Source organism: Carettochelys insculpta, chromosome 21, assembly GCF_033958435.1.
Source record: "Carettochelys insculpta isolate YL-2023 chromosome 21, ASM3395843v1, whole genome shotgun sequence".
NCBI classification, from domain to species: Eukaryota; Metazoa; Chordata; order Testudines; family Carettochelyidae; genus Carettochelys; species Carettochelys insculpta.
Genome location: NC_134157.1, coordinates 8,762,953 through 8,787,923, shown reverse-complemented (window position 1 = coordinate 8,787,923; position 24,971 = coordinate 8,762,953). Strand labels below are relative to the sequence as shown.

The following is a 24,971-nucleotide window of genomic DNA, read 5'->3' as shown; positions in this document are numbered from 1 at the left end:
GGACACATTGGAGTGGGTTCAGCGGAGGGCAATGAAAATGTCTAAGGGGCTGGAGCACATGACCTGTGAGGAGAAGCTGAGTGATTTGGGCTTATTTAGTTTACAGAAGAGAAGAGTGAGGGGCGATTTGATACTGACCGATGGCATACAGCAGGCATCACACCAAGGCAACCTTCAACTTCCTGAAGGAGGAGCAGGGGGGTCCAAAGAGGATGGAGGGAGCCTGTTCTCAGTGGTGACAGATGGCAGAACAAGGAGCAATGGTCTGAATTTACAGAGGGGGAGGTCTAGGTTGGATATAAGGAAAACATATTTCACCAGGAGGCTGGTGAAGTGCTGGAATGCGTTACCGAGAGAGGTGGGGGAATCACCATCCCTAGAGGTTTTTAAGTCCTGGCTTCCCAAGGTCCTGGCTGGGATGATTTAGTCGGGGTTGATCCTGCTTTGGGTAGGGGCTGGACTAGATGACCTCCTGAGGTCCCCTCCAGCCCTAGGATTATACGATTCTAAGGTAGGTATTATGTATTTTGAACTGAATCTCCTCTGGCTGGATCTGCAGTGTGAGGTTTAGCAGAGGGGTCTGATTTCATTTGAGCAGATGCCTTGTGAACAAAGCCAGACATGATGGGACAAGAAGGAAAGTGCCTGTCTCTGCACTAGCCTTCATTCACTGCTGCACCTCCGGGTTACGCTTTGGCTGACGTTCCCCATGTTTCCTGTGGGGAAACTTGGGGTCAGATCTTGCTCTTTATTCTAGTAAAACTCCCACTGGAATGAAAGGTGGGTTTTGCTTGAGTGCTGACTCCGCAGTCCGGTCTTTGAACTTGACCCTTATGAGCATTTGTTCAGGTGTCAGAGGCCTCATGCAGGTAGCCCAGGTTCTCTTCTGTTCTGTGTTGTGACCAACTGTGAGAGCAAAAACAGGATCAGGACTGTGAGAAAGGAAAGGGAATTTGCAATATCACCAATCCTCATTACATTGTCACGAGTTTCACGATAGTTGGTGTTTTTCCTTAAAGCCCCAGGTCCTGGAGTCATGTGATTAGATGAGATTTCAGCTTTTTAAAAAAGGTTTCTAGATCTGCTGATAGGTCTAACTCAATCAAAATTATCCAGCTTATTTTTTGTTATTTTGTATTTTACACCAATTCCTACTTTCCTGAGCCTGGCTTGTGGTTGTTGAGTGCTCGGAGTTGGCAATGCTGTGGTTGTTGCGAACCCACAGCCGTGGCAGTTCAGGGGAGATCCCCAGATTGAAGGAGCTGGTGAACTCTCCATGGAATTGGGGTGGATTAACATACTGGGGAAGTCCACTCACTATCTGCTCTCTGTGGGGCTGGCTTAGTGTTCATGAACTTCCACTGAAGCTGAACATCACCTGAGCCACTTGAATTTCCTTCCTCTGAAAATTACAACCACCCTTGGCTCCAAAGGCTTCTGCAGGCTGAGTTACAAAACAAAAGTCAGGCTTTCCAAGAGCATGCAGTCATTTCAGGGGGCCCAGTCTGAGACCCCTGAGAGAGGCTGGCTTTCTAGAGGGTGGGAACTCAGCCCTGCTTGCCCCCTGAGGCACCTCAACTTGAGCACCAAAAATCACTGGTCACCGTTCCAGTCTTGGCCAATGAACTTGTTCCCTACAGAACATTCCTAGTGGATTCTTCTTTAGATGAAATAGCCAGGAATGGAGGGTAATAATTAAGCTGACCTGGAGGGACCCTAGCAGTCATGTCACAGTAGTAGCAATAACAACTCTCTTGTTTGTAGACAGCTGTGCAGGGACCCCTTGCAGACCTTTACAATGCACTTGGTCTGACCTGCTCTCAGATGACTTTGCACTCATGTGTTACTCCATTTAGGACCAAATCATGACCCCCCTGGAGTTAACAGAAAGGGTTCCGTTGATGTTAGTGATCTTTGACTCAGGCTTTTCTACATATGCACCATGGGGCAGAATCAGCCCCCCAGCCCTGGCTCTGAGTGATTAGGATCTGGAGGTTCCATTGAAACAAAATTCTGAGGTCCTCATCCCACACCTACTTCACTTTGAAGTTAAGGGGACATGCTCCCATACGTACCATTTTGCACGTGCCTAAGGAATTTGCCAGCTAAGCATTGGGTTCACGAGAAACAAGAACGGGCCCCTGTCTGTGTTAACATTTATATGGCCCCGTTTTTAATGATCTTAGCTGGCTAAAAGAAGCATCACAGTGCTTTGTTTTTCCTAGAGCATAAAGAAAATCTCCCACAGCTGTATCCAAATTACAGCTGGCAGAATTCTACTAATTTTTAGAAGGAAGCATTCATTTATTATAGGAGTTGGGCATGTAATAAAAACACATATGAATACCACTCACCTCTTGTAAAGTGCATTACAGCAGTAGAGCTCAATGCTTTGCACAAAGGAGGGCGGTATCATTATCTCCATTTTATAGATGTGAAAACTGAGGTACAGATTGGGGAAGTGATTTGCTCACGATTACCTGTGGGCAATGGGCAAAGCTGGCAAGAGAAATCAAGTTCTGCTGACTCCCAGTCCAATTTGTTCTCCACTATCCAAAGGAGAAGTTGTGAAGGGGCCCAGCTTGCAGACTGAGTATCTTGTCCTGGAGGCTCCTTGTATTTTGTGTTCTTGCTGGGCCCAGCATGATGACCGTGGGCGATGCAGTCATGCAAATAAAAAACAAAAACAAAAATGTTTCTATCTTCAAGTAACAGTTGAGGGATGAAAGAAGAATGAAGGTTACGTACGGCCCTTAAATGCTAGCAAGGAAAGGGTCTGTGTTGGGCTTGTACAGCACCTAGCACAAAAGGGACTTGACTGGGGCTCCTTGAAAATACCACAGTCCAAATGATAAATAATGTCACAGTTCCAAGCCTAGCTGCTCTACTGTTCTCTTACTGAGTGTGTTCCCTCTGGTGTCTGGCCTCGCGCCTATACCTCTCCTGAGGTAGAATGCTGTTCTGCCATGCCATGACCCAGCCCTGGGCTACAGCCCCCTGCATGTCAGTCACAGCCCAGATCACCCAACCTTTCTGCTGCCCCTGAAACTCTTCCTATCGGGAGCCAGAGAACTGCCATGAACCCAGTGACCAGCTGGTGATCTTCAACTCATGCGTGAAGTCTCCCACCATGCTTTATGGAAAATATGTTATGAATATAAATATGACTGTGCATAGCTTGGAAATGCTTTGGACAAAATACCTCTTGTAACCTATTATTTTTAATGTTATAACCCACTGGATCTGTAGGTCTTATTTTTGTGCCTATATCAGTTTTGCATTTGAAGTTCTGAGTACTGTCTATATATTTGTTTCAAATGTTTGCTTCTGTGAAGACCTCAACAGGAGGTATGGCTGCCCTATTGTTAGAGGGTTCTTGTCAAGCGAATATCAATACTTACTGACAAAGGGACCTGAAGGGTGCCAATCCACACGTGAAGAACTTTGCTGGGTACGTTCACACTGGCAGATAGGCAGCGGCTGATTGCCTAAAAAGGACAGAGACAGGTGACTTCTCATGTGACTATCTCCACCCTGGAGTACACTTTTACACCTAGAGAACAATGGAATTTCCTCCAAAGGGGAAAGGTATAAAGAGGGCCACCAGGTCTTCTCCATTTTTGTCTTCAGTCTGCCTTGGAAATTGCCTGACACATTCTAGGACATAGGGGGAACTTTACATTGAACTAGAGACCCCAGGCAGGATGAAGTCATTCCTGACTTGAAGCTTTCACCTGATACAAGAATGGCTGTTTAGAGTAAGAACTCACATGCATCTAGATTCTTAGTGGAATACAACTAGCTATGGTTTTTATTTTAATTTCATGACTCACCTTAATCTGCCTGTTTTTACTTATAACCACTTACATCATACTGTTTTGCTTAATAAAACTCTTTTGTTTATAATATAGCTCAGTGTAAACTGTTATTACCTGGGGAGGGAATCATATCTCCCTTTAAGTGATAACGGTGGCTTATCTAATGAGCCCACCCTGAGGAAATCTTTTGCACAGACAGACAGCTTTATTTCTGGGTTTGATCCTTTTGAGGGGGAGGGGAAGGGTTTGATCTTCCAGGTGCTGTGTCCTAGAACTGCACCCACCCGGAACTGTAATTAGACAGTGTCTGCATTGCTCTGGAGAGTGGTGGGCTGTAAGCCCAACTCTGCCTTGACTGGAGGAGACGAGAGGATCTGGCCCAGCAGTGAAGGGTGGTGAAGAGCCTCAGAGAGGAAGAAGGCAGGTGTCAGTGGCATGATCAGCACATCAGGGAACATCCCAAGGGTCTTTTATGACTGTACCCCGTCACAGTACAGCCATCTTCAACCCAAGTATTGCTCATGTTAACAAAATCAAAAAAAGAATATTGGAGAAAAAGGCTTTGGAAGAAGCAATGGGCCATCTCACCTGAAGGCTTTCCATCCCCTGCTGGCTGGGAATCTAGGGAGGCCAAGTCGCAGCCCAAAGCACCACTCACCCCTTCTCTCCTGAGAGTGTGGTGCCTTTCAAACTTGCCAGCTTGCTCTTGATTTCCTGCAGTCATGAGCCTTTTCCTGTCATGGTTGCCATCTCTCGCCAGTTCTGAAGCATTTGAAAAGTGGCTTATCTTGAGCCAATCTTTCCCTTCCAGATTGTTTTCCCGTTAAACTAAACTGCATACTTGCTGAGTAGCAACCCAGTATAATCAGCTCACCAATACCCTACTCAGTTTTCAAAAGTTATTGCAGAGCAAGTCCAAACAGTCTCAAGGAAGACTAACACCACACATAGATAAATGTGCATTGGAGGAATCCTAGAACCATCCTGATTTGGGAAGAGTTCCATCACTATACCAAATGCTATTGGTTTTATTGTGAAGCCATCTTCCCCACTCCTTGTGTTTGTCTGTCTTGTCCACATTCCGTCCAACATTCCGGACCCCTCCTGAAATATTTTGACCATGGGCACCATGGACACCCATCAATTTTTCCTCTATTTTTTCCATCCATGTGGAGAATAAATTTTATTATGTGCACCAATCCATGTGTGGCTGTGCACCACCAGCACAAACACAGGCTGCCAGCTGTGGGTGCTCTGCTAATCAGCTGGATGGCATTTGACTCTTTCCTGGGCAGCTGTACAAGTGTTCAGCTTGCAGGGAACACTGGCCCCTGCCTCTTTACTTACATAGTGCCCCAAATGGGGTCTGTACAGGCACAGGGACCACCCACATGCAGCGCTGGACTCCAAGCTCACCTTCCTTGCTCGTGGTTTGTACTGGCCTAGTACAGGATCACAGAATAAAAGAACAAACAAAACAGCAGCAGCAGACTTAGAGGCCACAGATACACTCTGGGCCCTGTTTTGCTAGGTGCTGTATAAACACCCAGTGAAAGCCAGTCCCACCCCAACAAGCTACTAGTCTTCACAGACCAGACAAAGGGGAGGGAACCAGGCATAAAGCATTGCAGGAAGCACTGGGAGGCGCACATAAAATTTATTCCACACACGGATGGGAAAAATAGAGGAAACCTTGGTGCTTGTCCACGGTCAACATATTTCAGGAGGGGGCCAGAGTGCTGGACGGGAAGCGGACAAGACAGACAAACACGGGAGTGGAACTCCCGTCTCCTGACTCCTTGCCCAGCGCTTTGTTTGCTCACCGATTTATACGTCTAACCCCCGGGACTTTGGGGTCAGTTCCCGGGCTGGTGCCACCGTGTAGCTCCTGTCCTAGTCAGCTCCCCGCTCCGCCACCCCTGCCCCTGCCCCTCTCACGGGCGGACGAGGGAGGCTGGGCGCTGGGCGGCTGGGGCGTGTGTCTGCAGGGCTTGGTCCCTGCCAGGCTGGCGGACGAGCCTCTCCGCGGCCTCGCGGGATTTTTCCGCTCTGACCCCCTTTGCTTTCCAGTGGCAGAAACACACATCGCAGCCCCAGACGCCGCCAGGGGCCAAGCGCGCCGCCGCCTTGCGCCACTGGCTTCTGCGCGCCAAACGCAGCCGCGGGAGCCGGCACCCAGCGCCCTCCCACCCCCGCTCTGCCGGCGGCGCGTCGCACCGCTTCCCGCTGCAGGAGCAACGGGGCCGCCGGCGGAGCCGGGCTGCGGGCGGGCGGGCGGGAGCTCCGGGGGCTGCGGATGCGGCGCGGCTCTCGCTCCGGCGGGGCTGCCCCAGGGAGGGGCCGGAGCCCGGGGCGCGGCGGGGTGGGGGGAGGGGGGGGCGGCTGGCGCTGCAGCTCGCGCTGCGGCTGATGCGAGCGGGTTCCCGGGCAGACCCCGGCTCCGCTCCCGCTGCGCTGCGCGCGCCCAGCCCAGGGGGAGCCCCGCGGGAGGACGGCGGCTCCTCTCCCACGGCCCGGGGAGCGGGGGCGCAGTACCCTGCCGCGGCTGCTCCGCCCCGCTAGCCCGGCCGGCCAGTGGGCTGCACTGCAGCCCGGCGGGGGCTGCTGCACCAACGCGCGCCGGCGATTGGTCCGCAAAGCGGTGACGTCCTGGAGCGCCATCCCCGCCCCTTCTCCATCATCATCAACACCATCATCCCCGGCGCACCTCCCCCCCGTCCGCGTCCCGGTCTCCCCCTCCTTCGCAGTCAGCTGAGAGCAAAGCCCGGGAGAGGGGTGTTACCAGCCCGAGAGGAGCAGCGGGGACGGGGCAGACCAGACCCCCGCAAGGCACCTGGGCATCATGGCACCCATCGGGCTCAAGGCTGTGGTGGGAGAAAGTAAGAAGCTGCTTCTGCTGTTGATCTCCCTGCGCGGCGCTGATGGAGGCTGGGTTTGGAGGGGAGATTTGGATGGGGAATATTTGGGAGACTCGGGGACCTCAGTGTGTGTGTGTGTGTGTGTGTGTTTGGGGGGGGGCAGGATCTGAGGGATTCAAGTCTTGGTCCTCTTTAGCCGAAGGAAATAGCGCGCAGGGGGGAAGGGGGGTTGTAATTGCAGATGCGCAATCCGGACCCTTGCAGAAAAGATCAACGCCCAGCTTGAGAGGGGGCAGGGAAAGCAAATGAGAGGAAGCTGGAAAATGGGGAGGGGTTGTGATTTTTGATGGAGGGAGGGAGCTGGAGGGAGCTGTTTGGATTGTTCTGCAGTGCTGGGGGAAGGTGATGGAAAAAGCAAACTGCTTTGTTTCTCCAGGTGCTGGGTCCTGGTTTGTCTGGCAGGCACTCATAATAATAGGAATGCTAATAATTAATACATACATCCCAAATGATTCCCCAGAGCCTCAGGGCCTGAGAAGAGGAGGTGGAGTTTGGCAGGTGGGATCTCTGCCTAGGCCAATGATAAATAAATGCACAATGACAGGCTCATCCTTATGTTGTTCACAGAAATTGGTGGAGTTATGTTGTGCAGGCAGAGCAAGCCCTTGCTCCTAAGCCCAGTTCTGCAGTGTCAGGGCAAAGCCTTCTGGATTCCCCACCCACCCACACAAACAAGTCATACTACCCTGTTAAGATGCATGCAGCTCTCTCTTCTGATCAGGAATATTCTCCAAGCAGGGGGAGGCAATTGATGCTACCCACAGAAACTGTTCAAATAACAGCTGAATCTTCTCTAGGCTTTGAGCTAGGTGCTGTGGCAACCGGCGTATTTCTATGTTGCTCTGATTTGTGTTCGTGTGTGTGGAACATAAGCTCTTGTGCATGAATCCAAGGTGCTATTTTTGTTCATGCTTGATGATCATCTCTAAATTCAGGGAAAAAATTGTAGACCCTTCTCAAGATGATGTTATTTTTAGTATCTAAATCTGGGGCTCTTATGTGATTTAGAGCATCTGCAAGTGGGGAGGTAAGGAATTCCTGGACAGAGTTCCTTCATTCATCAGCCATAATAATTAAATCTAGAAACTTTTATGCCTAAACATCTAATAACAAAAATGTCATAAAATGGTGGCAACTTTCTGTGGGTACCCTCTGCTATTACTCATATAAATCCTTAGCTCTCTTGAAACAAATTAGCCCTGTATTATTTATTTAAGTGGAAACCTGGCAAAATGTGGCATTAAAAATTCATTGTTGAGCTAGTTTTTTATTTTGATTAGTTGTGGGAATGGGAGAAATACATGTAGGTTCTAACAGCTTGAGATACAGAGACAGCAAGGGCTGGAGCTTTGTGCTTTAAGAAGCCAGTGTCTTATTTAACAACCCTTCACTCCTCAGCATTGGCTCTAGGCTGCAGATGGTGTGGCTGGAGCACGGTGGTGTGACTGCTTGGTGGGATGATCCTATTAGATTTATACCCTGCTTTGTTCCAAGAAGTCACCTGCCCAGAGAGCTAATAGACAGCTCTGCACCAGTCTTGCTCTGCTTGTGTTTTCCAAAACCTGCAGCTCAGTGTCTGCAGCTCCGTCCACTCTGACAGCGCATTGGGAAGTCATTTAGCTTTTTGAGTCGGGGAAAAAAAAAATCCTTCGGTTTCACTGCTGCAAGATAATCCTACATGGCAGGGGATGGAATTTAAAATGTTTTGCTGCATTAGATTGTCTTGCACTAGATTGTCCTCTTTCATTTGCTAGTGTGTGAAAAGTAGGTTATGAAATCAACATGATGCACAAGGTATCACTGTGTTCCTTAACCAAACATTCCTTGGAAAAACTAAAGGTCTTGTCATAGCCATCATCCTCCATCAAAACTCCTAAAGTGACGATCTAAATGTGTCTTTTTACATATGTTCTTTCTTTGCCAGAATACAATATTAGCCATCACGAGTCACACACATGCACTTTCTTGTTCTAACTACAGTGAGGGATGTCGGACAGAAGGCAAAACTCTGTCCTTCAGGCTTTTATAACAAACTGCACTGTTCTTCCCTCTAAAGAGCCCTTTCAAGCTGTGAAACAAGCCCAGATTTCTCGGACAATCTTATACTAGATGGATGCCCAGCTACTGGTTATCCATAATAGTAGTGGTATGTTCTGTCCCTGTGCAGGGAAATACTGCATTGAGCACAGGAAGTTCAGACTCTGATCACCCAGAAAGCTCCATATGGTCTGACCACTGCTGGCTTCATGGGGCCTGGGATTCTGCCTACAGGAAGTGCTCCTTGTAGGATCAGGACCTTGGAGAGTTTGCTTTTGGTTTCCTTGGAACTGTCCAGGCTGGGAGGTAGAGCTCGTCCCCACACTGGGCAAGGTCATGCTGATGATGACAATGACTGTGAACTGAGGTGCCCAGGAAGTTTTTTTGGTGGTGGTGATACCCTGGAGAATAGCTGACGGGATCCATAGCCCATCCATTGGTCCTGTCCACGGAAGGGGTTTCCTCTAGAGTGGGCAGTGCTGTGCTGTCATGGCTCTTTCTTTTACATGGCCCTGCCCTTCCAAGCAAGGGCGCGACTGTCATCTAACTCTGGGTGATACCTTCACAGCTTTGCCTCTGAATTCACAGCTAACTTGCATCACAACGATACACATTCTGAGGCCGTTCAGCACATCACTCCCTGCGCATGCGCGCGTGCGCACACACACACACACGCACAAACAAAACTGGTGTTATGCTTGACAGCAAACCATAGGCAGCCCATCTGGTTGCAAAACAGTTTCATAACTCCCCATCCCCACCCCCAAGAACTCTCACTCCTGTGTGACGCTTTCCAGGTCTGGTCTCTGCCCACAGGCATCTTGTAAGATCTGAGTAAAATCCCTCCATCTTATCTGAGTGAGGAGATGGCTCAACCCCGATTCCCAGCCCCTCCCTTTTAGGACACTCATGTCTACCCTTGTTGTGGGGGGCTGTGGTTGCAGGATTTGCGAGCTGCCCTGTTTCACTCAGGCTGGTCCCTGAGTTTTAAAAGCCAACCATAGCACCTACTGGAGCTGGCATGCTTGTTTTTAAATGGCGTTGGTCTTCTGACAGAAGAAGGGGCAGTGCTAAGCAGGCAGGCGTGTGCGAGGCTGCAGAGCAGAGTGGAGAGCAAATGAGTTGAGGTGGATTAGCTTCCACTTTGCATAGAAGGCTTTGCCCCCCACTCCCATTCCGTTCGCTGCCCTGTTCCCTGGACCTCTTATCCTACCTCTCACATCTGATTCACATTATCCCTGGTCCCGGCCTTTGTATCCCTGCAATCAATGGACTTGGAATATGTCACAGACTAACAACCATCTTGGTTCATCTCCTCCCCAGCTAGGTGCTAAGGCCATTTTCTTCCGCCCTTGGCTCGTTGGCAATCTGCAACCTCACACTGCTTTTAGGCCTGCAGGTGAGGCAGCTGAGTTGGTGGAGATCCCCGCCCAGGTGTCCCACTGCCTCTGTGAAGAGGGTCTGGGCTAATAGAGCAGTTGTAAATGCTGCAGCTCAGCCACTGCCTGCTCCTGGGATTCCCTCTTTCTCCTCTTTGCAGTTAATTTCCTATTTGTTATTTTTTCCTTTTACCAGAAATGAACCTTGGCCACCCACAAAATGCAAAGTTACGGGTTGAAATTTGCAAACAGTTTAGGCCGGGATTGATACCCTTTTTGAGTTATTCAGGACCTTTCATCAAGTTTACAAACCCTCACCCTGTAATTGTCAAAAGCAAAACCATTGTTACATTGGGGCTGATTCAAAGAGACAGTCTAAAGAAATATATTAGACACCTTTTCTGCTAGAATGCCTGGAAACTGTGTGTTAAGAATCCCCTCTGTTGCTTGGGAAATCTCCACCTTCATATCTGCAACCATGCAACCCGTATGTAGCATCCTCTATTGTAGCTTCCTTGTTAGATGTCTGACTTTATCTAGTACTGATCATGATTTTTCCAGTGAATGCCACAACCATAATCAAGGCGTGCAGCTTGCTCACGTCATGCTTATGGTGCTGTAGGACATTGAAGTTTTGGCTTTTGGAAGTCCTCAAAGAATGCTGAAAGCTTACCTTTGCGTTAGCGTTTTTGGCATGCTTGCATACTCTCCTTCTGTTTGCACACATCTGCACAATCTGGCAAACTTTTCTAACCATCACATCAATGATCAAGTGCCAGAGTCCCCTTGGGACAGATTTTTAAAGAGCTCAGCATGCTCAGCTGAGCACTTTTGAAAATCTGGCCCAAATTGTGTGCAACGGGCTGATTTTTACTGCCCTTTCTTGAATAGTTGCTTAGGCTCAGATCCTTAGAGGTGTGTAGAGCCCTAATTACCACTGATATCAGGGAGAGTCAGGTACCTAAAAACCTTTGAGGATCTGGGCCTTATGTCTGAGCATGACCATGTGGTACCTGGCCGCCGTTGTGAGTGAAGAGCAGCGTTCCCTCTATTTCTGTCCATCCATTGGTGGAATAAATTTTGTTATATTCATCATGGCACAAGTGGATGTGTCCCACCACAAGAACCACATGCAGCCATCTGGGTGGGTGGCTGTGGATGCTCTGCTATTCAGCTGGGCAGCATCTGAATCTTTCCTGGGCAGCCGCCCAAGAGCTCAGCTTACAGAGAACTCTGGTGGAGAGTTCTGATTGGCTCGCATTGAACATCTACTTTCACAAGCTCATTTGGCCACCGTGGTGCAAAGCAGGGGAGAACCCGTATCGCAGCTGAGATTCCGCATCTGGCTGAGTCTCCCCCAGTAAGTGAGCGACCATGGTCAGTAGTGAACCTGCTGTTTCATGCTCAGGTATAAGACTGGTTTTGTTTTAGTTTTTCATTCCTGGTGTTCTGCTCCCATTGAATTTTGACATGTATTTTTTCCAACGGTGGCTTAAAAAGAGAGAGTTCCACATGTCCCCAAGGTCAGGAAGCGCTGTGTTCCGCTCCTTCCCAGAGTTCTGCCACAAGTGCAGCCTTTCCCTGGCCTTTGAACTTGGGCAGAAATGTGCAGATCCCATTTCAGACCGGCCCAAACAGACCCAAGATGATTTGATTGTGGGTTCTGATGGAGACTGAGAACAATCCTTATAATCAGCTTTCCGAGTGCTCCATAGCCATGATTTAAGGCTGATTTCTCCATGCTCCACTCCCAATGTGCTGAGTGCTTTTGAAAATACGCCCTTCCATGCAGTGCCATGGGCACATTGAGGAGCTCCCGACAAGGATTAAATCCACGGCACGTTTGTACTGCTGTCTGTACGGGATAAAGTTGGTGGTTTTGTATCCCTGCAAGGGCTCTTCAGGTTGGGTAGTCCTGAGGGGCAAGTCACCAGCTGGTTGGAAAAACTGCTCTTACTCTCCTTGATCCTGATAGGAACGCCGCTGCTGAATTCCATGAGAGCAGGATCTAGTTAAGACTGTAAGAAGGAAATGGCGATTAGAACAGCGAAAGCAAGAGCGAGTTTGAAGGCGATGAATAAGATCTGGGAAAGCAGTGATTAGCTTAGGAACGAAGCTGAGCGTCTGGAAAACGTGTATTGAGCAGCATGTTGTACGGCTGCGAGACATGGGTGATAATGAAAGATTCGAAGAGAAGAATATTGGCATTCGAGAGGAGTTGTTATAGAAAGATCCTGAGAACAGGATAGGTGCAGAAGGTCACCAAAGAGGAAATATATAGGAAGATACAGCCGAAAGAAACCGACTGCAGAAGGTTATACAACACAAGTCACAGCTATTCGGGCACATTTGCAGAGAGTGAATGACTATTGAAAAGTCAAGACCCTGGTATGCGGAATAATGGATGGTTCAAATGGGAGAGGCAGACCCTACAGAAAACGGGTAGATGATATAATTAAGCCACGCCGCACTGGGCAGGGAAAGATGGAAGGAAATAGTGAGAAGCATCAGACGCCAGCGGCACTGAGCCCAGGGTTGTTGATTATGTTGATAAGGATCTAGTTTATAATCTATTTCTACAAACTTGGTAGACAAGTTGAAGAGCACACGTGAGAGCCTGGAGCTCGTCATCTCAGTGACCAAGGGTTAAAGGAATCCACCTCTAGGATTTTGAGATGTTTTCTGTGCATTATCATAGAATCATAGGGCTGGAAGGGATCTCAGGAGGTCATCTAGTCCAGCCCCCTGCTTCAGGCAGGATCAACCGCAACTAAGTCATCCCAGCCAGGACCTTGTCAAGCCCGGACTTGAAAACCTCTGGGGATGGAGAATCCCCCACCTCTCTAGGCGACGCAGGCCAGTGCTTCACCACCCTCCTGGTGAAGTAGTTTTTCCTAATATCCAACCTACACCTCTCCCTCTTCAACTTCAGACCATTGCTCCTTTTTCTGCTATCTGACACCACCGAGATCAGTTTCTCACCATCCTCTTTAGAGCTCCCCTTCAGGAAGTTGAAGGCTGCTATTAAATCTCCCCTCAGTCTTCTCTTCTGTAAACTAAACAAGCCCAAGTACCTCAGCCTGTCTTCATAGGTCTTGTGCTCAAGCCCCTTTATCATTTTTGTTGCCTTCTACTGAACCTGCTCCAGCACCTCCACATCCTTTTTAAACTGGGGGGCCCAAAACTGGACACAGTATTCCAGATGTGGCCTCGCCAGTGTTGAACAGATGGGAACAACCACTTCTCTAGATATGCTCGAAATGCTCCTTGTGATGCACCCTAATATGCTGTTAGCTTTCTTGGCTACTAGGGCACACTGTTTACTCATATCCGGCCTTTCATCCACCATAACCCCTACGTCCCTTTCTGCTGTACTGCTGCTGAGCCAGTTGGTCCCCAGCCTCTAACAATGCTTGGGGTTCTTCTGTCCCAAATGCAGGACTCTGCACTTCTTGAACTGCATCAGATTTTTCCATGTCAGTCTGGATCCTATCTCTACCCTCCGATGTGTCTACCTCTCCCGCTAGCTTTGTGTCATCTGCAAACTTGCTGAGGGTGAAATCCAGTCCCTCATCCAGGTCGTTAATAAAGATGTTGAACAACACCAGCCCCAGAACTGAGCCTTTCGGCACTCTGCTTGAAACCGATCGCCATCCAGATATTGAGCCATTGACTGCTACCCGTTGGGCCCGACCATCAAGCCAGCTTTCTATCCATCTTATAGTCCATGGATCCAATCCATACTTCTTTAACTTAAGGGGAAGAATGTTGTGGGAGATTGTATCAAAAGCTTTGCTGAATTCAAGGTATATCTCATCCACTGACTTCCCCATGTCCATAGAGCCTGTTACCTCATCATAGAAGCTAATCAGATCGGTCAGGCATGACTTGCCCTTGGTGAATCCATGTTGGCTACTTTTGATCACTTTCCCCTCTTCCTAGTGCTCCAGAATGGATTCCTTGAGGATCCCCTCCATTATTTTTCCGGGGATGGAGGAAAGGTTGACTGGTCTATGATTCCCTGGATTGTCCTTTCCTTTTTTAAAGATGGGCAGTACGCTGAACAAAGTGACAGCCCCACTGTTCCTAAGTCAATGGAGCTTGCTCTACAGTGGCAGATGTGCTTAGGGAATAATAATTTCAGACCTAGACAAGATGCATTGAGCCAGTTTCTGAGGTATATAAATGGTATAATCTATTATGTGTGGCTGCATGTACACAATGGAGTGTCTCATAAGCAATAAGCTAAAGGACCCGCAAAAAATGGTTGCCTGGTCAAAATGAGTCTTTAGGTAAATACTGAACACATTTGTGCTGGAGATACCTTAAGGTAGGAGTTAGGCATTACAAGTGGTCCTAGAGCAGGTTAAGTGGCTAGTGAGTCTGGGTCCTGAGAGGAGAGGTGGTGCAGTGACTGGATGCTAGCCTGGGAGGTCGGAGCTTGGGTTTCAGTTACCTGTTTTGCTGCAAACATCCTGTATGGCCTTTGGCCAGTCACTATGATAGGCTGCGGGGGAACAATCCAGACCAGTGAGGGGTTGTGTCCCCACTTGCCCTGCAAACTTGGGCACCTCAAACACTTTCCTACTGTAATGCCCTGTCTGGGATAATCACAGTTAGCAACAAGCATGCAGGTCACACCCTGAGTGTCTTCATACAGCCCTCGGTCAGCAACACACCGTCATCGATCTCTGGTTACAACCAGTAATGTGATGCAACGCACTCCCCAAACCATGTGCTCTGTGATGTCCTGCCCCCTCCTGAGCAGTGCAGAGACCTCCTAAGGTTTGCTTGTTCCTCTAAAAACACAGAACCCACTAGAATCACAGGGGTGGCCATGTTAGTCCGTATCTGCAAAAACAACAAGAAGGCCTATGGCACCTTAGAGACTAAGAGATATATTGGAGCATCAGCTTTTGTTGGCAAAGACCTCGTTCATCAGATGCTGTGTCTCTCTCCTGCTGGATGTAGACACTGTGCTGTCTCCTCCCCCATGTGCGGGGTGAGGTTTGAGTCCACACCTTGCTAGTGTGCGGGGACTGTTTAAATGGTAGGTAAATTCATTCTCTTGCGCTTTCAAAGTGCTTTGTGAGTAACTTCCAGATGTGGAAAATGTGTTCTAACGTGGACTTGCTTCCCAACTTCCCTTGGCACAACTGCTTTAGACACACATTAGTCTATGAGGAACGGTTGAGGGAACTGGGCCTGTTTAGTCTGCAGAAGAGAAGATTGTGGTGGGACTTGATAACAGCCTTCAACTTACCGAAGGGAGGTTGCAAAGAGGCTGGAGAGAGGCTGTTCACAGGGGTCACGGATGGCAGAACATGGAACAATGGTCTCAAGTTGCGGTTGGGAAGGTCCAGGTTGAACATTAGGAAAAACTTTTTCACTCGGAGGGTGGTGAAGCATTGGAACGGTCTAACCAGGGAAGTAGTGGAGTCTCCATTCCTGGAGGTGTTTAAGTCTTGCCTCAACAAAGCCCTGGCTGGGCTGATTTGATGGGTGTGGTCCTGCCTGGGGGAGGGGGCTGGACTCGATGGCTTTTTTAGGTCTCGTCCAGCTCTACTATTCTATGATTAGTCATAATTGTAGCGCATATCCAGAACTCTGATTACCCATCCCTTACAAATACCGCACAAGAATATCAGTGATTGGCGGGGGGTGTCGCCATTTTCAAATGATTCTTCGCAGGTGTGTTTTGTACGAAGATTACTACAACAGTGTGTCGGGTGTGAATAGTGTGGTGCTTAATGCCAGAGTTAGTCTCTTTGTGCCTCAGTTCCCCATCTGTGCAATGGGGATAAGAGCACTGCTGTGCTTCTCATGGCTGTGATGAGGAGAAATACACTAATAACTGTGAGGTGTTCAGATGCAACAAAACTGAGGGGCCATGTCTTAGGTAGTTCTGAAAAGTGGGAGCTGTAACACATCACAAGTTAGGCACGCCTATGGGATACACGCACCATCACTGGTTCTTTGTAAGACCTGAGGCTGACAGCTGAGTACCTTCAGCCAGTGGAGAACAGGTATCCCATCCTGAAGTGTGTCACTGCTCTCATGAAATGTGCTGTGACATGTGCTGAGCGAGTTTTTCCCATCGGTTAATAGCCGGTGATGGGTACCTAAACTGGGGTGTACTCCTAGTCATATTTGTCATCAGCCAATCAGATTGCTCCTATGTTTCCAGTCTTATTACATACACACATTGCTTCACAAGTCCCTTTAGCAATGTATTTATGTGCCACTGATTTCCTTACGAGCTTCAGGCTGTTCCTGCAGAACAAGCTGTAGACTTAAAATTAGACATATTGAACCCAATTCTGCCCTCAGTAACACCCATGTTCTGCCCGGGAATTATTGAGGCTTAAGTGAGGGCTGGTCTCTGCTGGGAATTTGCATCAGTACAGCTATATCTTTCAGGAGTGTGAAAAATCCACACCCTTCTGAGAGGTCCTGAAGCCAACCTAACCCTAGTGTAGACAGTACTAAGTCAAGAGAAGAGTTATTCCATCAATTTAGTTACAGCTTCTCAGGGAAAAGAATTAACTATGCCGACTGGAGAGCCCCTGTCCTTGGTGTAGGCAGTGTCTATGCTGATATGCTACAGAGGTACCGCTGTAGCTGTTTGCAAGTGGACCTGCTCCGTGTTTGGTATTTAGCCCACTTTTCTCATAGCTCCACCGTTGCACCGTCAATGTCAACTGGAGATTTGGCACTGATGTTAATAGCAGGAGGACCAGACACTACGTCAAGCAAACCGTACTTGTCAAAAGCCTTAATGAAAAATTGCTCAGCATGGCTCTGTTATAAATAAAATATATCGCCTCCGGGGCAACATACGAGCTTTATTTCTTATAGGCCACCTCGCTGTTAACTATTAAATTATCCAGTCAGTCCCTTCAGTGGCATGCAAATCGCCCCCAGGGCAAATTAAATCAGAAAGAGGGATGTGTTGGGAGATACCCACAAGATAGCTAACAAGCTAGCTGTAGCCCTGTGACTTGTCTCTATCACTAATTTAAGGCCTTACCTCTCAGGCATGGTGAAGACCATCAATGAAAAGAATGATCAGCAACAGAGGAGAAATATTCACCCGTCGCCATTGGGATTGGCTTTTTTTGTCTCTGGAGTGAAGAAGCGAAATTGCAGTGGTTTGCTTCCTCTCCTCCCTCCCCCTTAATAAAAACAGAAACAGAAATTTAAGGGCAGCTTGGCCTGAGTGTAACAGACCCGAACTGGCGAGACCGCACAGGCATGGGTAAGGTGGGTATGATGATAACATCCAGTAGTGTGGGGTAACGTGGACACCAAAATCGTTTTTTCCGTGACCTTAGTTACATTTGACTATCACAGGTTCACCTGAGCTGTCCAGTAGAACAGGCTCAGCTTCATTTTGCTGTAAATAAATTAACAATTATCTCAAGGTGGCTACCTGGACATTAAAGTATTTATCAACAGTCCTGCTCTGGTCCAGCCGAAAGGGCACCTGGCCAACCAAGGCTTCTTGGGCTAAGACAGGGAGACCTTCCTGCCCTGTCCCACCTGCAGGTAGAACTGATTTCAAAAGCAGCCGCCAGATCTTTTTAGCTGGCTATGGTGGCCCCAGTTGGCCACTGCATACTGCAGCCCCTTTAGCCACTGGATGACCAAGTCTCACTGGTTCGACCAGAAGCTGAACCAGGAAGGAGTCTCCAGGTAGCTCCTGCAGGTATGAATGTTGCTTTTCTCTTCCAAAAGCGTAGCTTCTTAGGGCACCAGGGGAATAGGACCTCCAGCGGAGAGCTGTAAATGTCTGGTACACCCTGCCCCTATGACCCACGTACTGTTAAAGATAATAGGCTTGATTCTTCTCTTGGTTACAGTGGTATAAATACAGAATAGTTCTGTTAAAGTTATCGATAGAGACACACGTGCCCCCCTCCCCTGCACATGTGCAGCTCTCTGCTGGGCAACCAGAGTGGAAGTTCATCAGAGCTCCTGGTTTTGCCACTTCCCAACCCTGTGGGAGAACCACGTAGCCCACGCTGGACCCCATTGCAGAAAACCACCATTTTTCCCAGGCTGGGTCCCAGGATGCACTAATCAGCGGGGAAAAGGTGACTGTGGCTGCTGAAACAGTTAACTCAATAACAACCATAGAGAGTTGTCCCAGGTGAGATGGCTTCTTCCAGTTAAAAGGTCAAATCCCTTGGCACAACCTGCCTCCCTGCACAGAGCTGTCTTTGTCAAATGAAGCTGGACACTTGCGTTATGTTCCCCACCCTACATCTCTCCATCATCTGACCTGCATTGGCTGCAGGCTCTTCCCAACAGCACCTTCACAGCTGCCTGGACAGCCGATTTCCTTGTGGTCAGAAACTTGGCAGTCCTGGGAGATGAGGGCCATGATGACGTTCCATATGGCCACATTGGCTATGCCAGATCATAGCAGTCTGCTTGTCTCTATGCTCAGGTGCCTGGCCCGTCAGTCACTGGACTTCAAGCTGCAGTCAGGACTTGCTAGCTAAGAGCCAGAAAGACAGAAGCAAACCCACACATTTAAATCCACACATTGAGAATACTGGGATTGCTAGAGGCTGAATCATGGAGCACTTGCCTTATGCTGGGACGGTATCAGAGACGAAGGTGTTTGAAACAAATCTCATGCTTCAGGTTGTGTGGGTCAAGAAGGGTTTCCAGCCTCCTTTCTACAGCCACCCTGAAGAAGGCCACTTGATTTTTGCCTTCCTCTGAAGTTGGTGCTGGGCTTCAGAACCTGCTTTCATTGGCTGGTCCCAGAGGGTATCAGAAAGCTCAGTGGACTGATCTGGTGTTTCAGGGGCTGTGTTAGCTCTGCCCCACAAAGGACGGTGAGTGAAGAAATCTGAACAAAATCACCTCATCCCAAACCTTTGGGCTTTTGTCAGCCATTTGTGTGAGAGAGTAGCCCTGCTTGGGCAAGTCATGGTGGCCCCGTGCCTCAGTTTCCTCAGCTACATGATGTGGGTAACAGTCCTGAAGTGCTTGGAGATCTATGGGTGAAAAGGGCTGGAGAAGAGCTAGGCATTGCTGTAAATGTGACTATTCCAGATGCAGGGAGTCAGGGCTGGTGCCTGGGGCTGCTAAGGCAAGCTCTATAGCAGCGGTTCCCAACCTTTTCCAGATGGGGACCCATTTTGGCAATCCAGGAAGACTTGGTGACCCAGGACAATTCAAAAACAGGGGTGAAAGGAAAGTGGAGCTGTAACAAGCTAATTGTGCAACGGAGGCAAGAATATAAAACTGCTTCCCTTCATGTTTATATATGCATAGTATCAGAGGGGTAGCCGAGTTAGTCTGTGCCTTCAAAAACAGCAAGAAATCCTGTGGCACCGTATAGACTAACAGATATTTTGGAGCATAAGCTTCCATGGACAAAGACCCATTTCCTCAGATACATGCAACACACAATATACTCTACATTCATCAGGTATCTGACAAAGTGGGTCTTTGCCCATGAAAGCTTATGCTCCAAAATATCTGTTAGTCTCTAAGGTGCCACAGGACTTCTTGTTATATTTATAGTAGTTATTTCATAGGAAAAAAAAAGGAAAATACATTAATAATAATAAAACAATAACACTACATTTATTATAGTTTATTATTTTACTATTTTATTTATTTATTTTATTATGATGGTTGATCTGAGTTGTGGTGGGGGAAAGACCCTCATCCCCAAACTGCTCCCCCAGCTTAAATGCCACAGTCAGAGGCTGGAGGAGCTGGGGGGAGATGCAACCAAAAAAAAATGAAAACAAATCAGCCACATAGAAGAGAAGGGTCAAAAGATGGGGAAGAGAGGAGGGAGGGCAAAATTACTTCCTGCAAGAGTCTGGTAAATGGCTTGCCTGGGATGAGGACAAATATCAAAGGTGAAGAAACTGTCTTTGTAGTGCGTAACTGCTTCTCTATCGATAGGGATAGCGACTAATGGTTTCTCTAAGAGCCGCATGCAGCTCCGAGCTGCTGGCGACCCTTAACAAATCTAAGCAGGACCCATGCTTGGGTCCTGACCCATAGGTTAGGAATCCCTGCTCTGTAGTAACTGGGGTTTGGCTGTTTGGACAGAGGCCTTGCCCATCCAGCAGACAGTCAACAGTGCCTCTCCCCTGCAAGAGGGTGTATTTGAGCAGTGCAGCAGCCTTAGCAGAGCTCAGAGGCACTGTTAACAGCTCCTTCACCTAAGGAGGTAGTTATGGGGCCCGCCCCAAACATCTGACCTGGCCCCTTGCTGGGCAGGAGATGCAGCATTGGCTGACAGAACTGCCACTCAGACACATGGGCACAGATTGCCAGAGCCCAGGGTCAATCAGACTGCAGCCTGCTGCTGAGCTGGGGCTTGAGGGAACTGGCTGTGGCGACCAAGGCTGGCCAGGGACCGGCTGGAGACAGCAGCCCGCTCACTGCCACTCGGGGCAGCAGGAGCTGGCATGGCTGCACTCAGTGCCTTAAAGCAGAGAAGACTTTGCTGGGGCTGCAGGTAGGATCCCTCACCCTGCCAGCTGGTTCTTGCCGAACCTGAGTATGTGGGGGGGGCCGCTCATGCCAGCCCTGGAGCACCACTGAGAAAAGGGGGCTCACCCAGGGCCAAAATGGCTCCTGCCTGGCAGTGCTGAGCCGGAGCCTGTGACCCCTGCTGCAGCACCCAACCACAACCCACCAGCCTGCTCCGAACCCAGAACCCAGCCACGTGCTTTGGCCCTGCTGAGGAGCAGGCTGGGCTGCTGACTGAGGGGCAAGTCCCAGGAACACCCCAAGGGCAGGCAGCTGGCAGCAGCCTTGGCATCCTTAGGCCTGGGGCTAGGAACCAGCAGCCCTGGCACAACTGACCTGCCAGGGGCTCTTCCGCCAGCCTCATTCAGCTCCGCTTGTTCTCCTGTCTGCATCCCCAGTTCCCGCTCTGCCTGTTTCCTCAGGCGCCTTCCGTGGGAGCCCCTCGGCATGGCTGCAGCCTGAGGCGTGAGGGGCTGCAGGTAGGGTGGGGGTGGTGGGAGTGCAGAAGGGGGCCTGGCTACAGTGAGGATGGTGAGGGGGCGGGGATTGGTCCTTTGCATAGGGCTCCACAGAGTCTGATTCACTGGTGAGACAGTCTAGTGCCATCTCCCCCACAGCCGGGGCAGTGCCAGTGCAAGGCAGCCCCCTCAGTCCGCTGCAATCTGGCAGCCCAGCGGGCGAGAGGATTGTTCCCACCAGAAGGTGCCCGGCAGCAGTGTGTGGGAGCCAGGAGGGAGCTCTTGGCAGGGAAAGGCACTGCTGACTGCAGGATGGGCGAGGCCTCTGCCCACACAGCCAGCCCTCCAGTGGCTAGAGCCTCACCATCGGCTTGATCCTGCTCCTGGAGCCACTGCAATGCCTGGGAAAAATGCTGCAGCCCAGGGCTACAGCTGTGGCTCTGTGAGGCTGACTCAGAAGAACAAGGTCATCCTCCCGTCCAGGGAACGATAGACTGGGTCAGGAGCAGGCAGGCTGGGTTTGGACTGGCCAACGAGCTCCAGCTCCACGCGTGATCCCTGGTGGCTTGACATCCCTCCTGCTGATTTCCAGCATGCACAGAGCTACCTGGGGGTGGGAACAGCTGACTCAGCCGGGTGGGTGGGGAGTGAAGGCATTACTGTTTGGGAGGGGAGGGGGGCAGCCTGTGTCTGGCAGGTTGCATAAGGCTGGAAGCTAGTGGAGTAACCTCCACCCAACCCCTTTCCTTACAAGTCAGGCCTCAGGTGTGGGTTTGGGCACATGGGCACCTTCCTGCAGCTTCCCTGCAGCAGCATCACGGCCCCAGGCCTCGTTTAGTGCAGACGGCTGTGCTCTCAGAGGGGCTGGCTGGGTGGTCTGGGATTGGGCATCAGCATAAAGGGCTCCTGGAGTTGTGGGCTCCTCTTGTTTCTTTTTCTGTTGGGGGTCGGGGGAGGGTACAGAACACCACCTGTCCAATGTTTTTAATCTGGTCTGCACTGCTGAGTGGCAGACGCTGTGGTGGATTTACCCTGCTGGAGGCAGGGCAACACTGTTCACCCCATTGTACAGGCGGGGAAGTGAGGTGCAGAGACGCACATGGCCAGATTTCTACAGGTATTGAGGTGGCTAATGCCCAATGGCCTGTGTTGCTTGAGACCCCTCAACACCTTGCCAAGGCTGACCCTAAGGAACTTATGGTCACAGCGCCTGCGGCAGAACAGGGACTTGGACCTGGCTCTCCCAACCCTAGACTAGTACCCGGACAGCAGGTCCATCCAACCCCTGCAGCCCCAGCAAAGATCACAACAGAAGATGTTTGCAACTTGATATGTGAACTGATAGTTCCGAGCTGGCATTTGGATCCTGAGACCTCCAGACAGGATGCGGCCATACCTATGCAGAAGCCACAGAGCCATTTTGGGGCTGGACTTGATGACCTCTTCAGATCCCTTCCAGCCCTTGGCTTCTATGATTTTATGATTCTACCTCCTGGGGGACCCCAGCTGATGGCCTCCCAAGCATCCATTTGCCTAGAAATCTGAAAGAAACCTCGGTGCTGTCGCTGCTGTGGCCTCAGCTGTTCTGCTTGCTGGAGGTGCAGACAGTATGGTTGGGAATCTCTGTTAGCTCTCCTTTTGTCTCGAGTCAGGTGCAGGGGAAACAGTTTGGGGTCTGAGTTCCAGTATCCCTCACCCAGTCCAAGCCCAAGGGGTTGCTCCGGGACACCATCTCCCCTACTCCCACAGTGGGTTTGGTTCCCAGTGTGGCCCAAACCCAGGGTAAAGCTCACAGCTAGGAGGCACCCCTTACCAGTCCCACAACTGGGTTAGCTGGAGAAGCTGTGCAGTTAAGGCAGGTGGCCGAGATGGATTCTCTGGGCCCAGCTCAGTGGCTCTGGTTCACAGGAGCTTCTATGAAGCTTTCCTCCATGTGGGGCACCAAGGGCAGCAGTTGTCCCCCTCAGTCTTGGGGAAAGGGGCAATGAGATAGAGAACTGCAGGAGGGAGCCAGCAGAGGGCTGAAAGGGGGCCAGCTTAGGCAGGCATCTGTCTCCTGCTCTAGATCCCACTCTGCGCTCCAGGCCTGGGCAAGCGTGTTGGCTTCATTCACAGTCCAGAGTTGCAGGCTCACTCAGTGCAGCCTCCTCTACCCCGAAAGCTGTGCCCGGAGTTTTAGCTCCACAATGAACCCGCCCCCACCAGGGGCTCTTGTAGAAACGTGCACAGTCTGATCCCTGAGTAACACCCTTTTGACCCTCACCCAACCCTCGCACCTGCCCACTGACGCCAAGGTAGTTCCACCTGGTTGCACCAGCGCAGAGCAGCACATTTAATTGTTATGTGCTTCCTGGTCCCCAGCTGCCTCTGAGCCTCCCCCATGGAAAGGGACGGAAGCTCTGTGTTTCCTCTTTGCTATTCAAGGGAGAGAGCACAGGATGCCAAAGGGGACAAAGGCATCCAGGAGCCAGAGGCTTAATCTGCAGCATCCTGGCACCTGACACCCTCCACTGAGCACCCACTGCACCTTAGCCAGTCCTGCTTACATGGAAATGGTAATGAAGCAGCAGAGCACAGTGCAGAGAGCACTAGACTGGGGCTCTTGAGACCGGACTTTATTTCTAGCTCTGCCTCGCCTCTGCCGGGCATGTCACGTTGTCACCCCGTGCCTCAGTTTCCCCATCTGAAACATAGCAACAGTGCCCCCCTTTTGTAAAGCACTTGGAGATCTACTAAAGGGAGGCACCAGATATTTGTTTCCAGGATGTATTTGGTTTTTGTTATTGTCAGTTTCATGCCCCTTACACACTGGGATGCTGCGCAGGCAGGGTGGGGTTTTATGATGCAGACAGCAAATATTTGGCTTGTGACATGGGTCCTCAGGGTTTTGAACGCTGATTGCTTTTGAGTGCACTTAAGCAGTTGGTGCTTTGCAGAGCATTCTGGTGTGCATGGTGCTTTGTAAGCAGCATGGTTATCCCCGGGTTTGTTGTTAAAGAGAAAGCATCAAAAAAACTGGGATACAGATACAGGGAGTAGATGGCATGAGTTAGAAATGTCTGTCTGGGCGTGTTGGCCTGAGCCTGGGACTTTACCCACACTGCCAAGTCCTCCCTCCCTCTGTTGTTTCACAGTCACCACAACAATGTTGCGATGTCTGCAGTGCAGTGTCCTTTCTCCCATCTCCTGCCCTGTGCTCCAGCTTGCTGTGACCTGCTGTGTGCTCCCCACGAGGAAATACATGGTGGGTGTTCGTGAGAGGGGGTTGAGCTAGGGTGGAGTAGCAGCTCTGCCTCTCACCCCAGGAAGCACGAGACAGGGGCAGGGGATGTGCAGAGTTAGTTCCCTCCCTGCTTATACCCAGGAAAGCTGTACACCAGGATGTTTATTTCCATGAGTATATCACCCAGTCACCTGCTCTCCCTCTCACTACCACAGTCCCACCTGCCCTGCAGCGGAAGGCTCTTTACAGGATCTCAGTGTTATTCAGTGGAATGCACCCTGCTGGGGAGGTGACTTTGCTGGTCCCTGGGCTATATAACATGCCTCACCTCCATGTAAGTGAGGGAAGACAGCTCTGATCCGTTTCCCTTTGCAGAGCAATCAGAGGCAGAGATTTGCCCTTCTGGAAAAGGGGGGGAGTTTGGAAGGAAGGAATGGCAGCCTGGCCCAAGGGGAAGCATCTCCAGCTTGGGCCCTAGTGCTGTTGTGTATTCAGCATGTTGTCCAATGCATGCCTAGATCTAGCCTTTGACATTCAGGAGGGAACACGGGCTCTAACCTATCCAAGGCAGCAGCCCACTGCCCTGCCTGACAGCAGCATTCTGCACACTCAAGCAACTCCCCAGC

General features: G+C 50.1%; 1 protein-coding gene across 2 annotated transcripts in view; it reads left to right on the top strand.

Moving 5' to 3' along the window:
• The first annotated feature begins 6,548 nt into the window (after positions 1–6,548).
• STXBP1 (syntaxin binding protein 1) overlaps positions 6,549–24,971 on the top strand; it is an 80,592-nt gene continuing 62,169 nt past the window's right edge. For both annotated transcript variants that reach the window (XM_075015251.1, XM_075015252.1), the window contains exon 1: positions 6,549–6,697. In XM_075015251.1, coding sequence (XP_074871352.1) covers positions 6,661–6,697 — 37 coding nt within the window. In that variant the 5' untranslated portion in view covers positions 6,549–6,660. The remainder of the gene's footprint in view (positions 6,698–24,971) is intronic.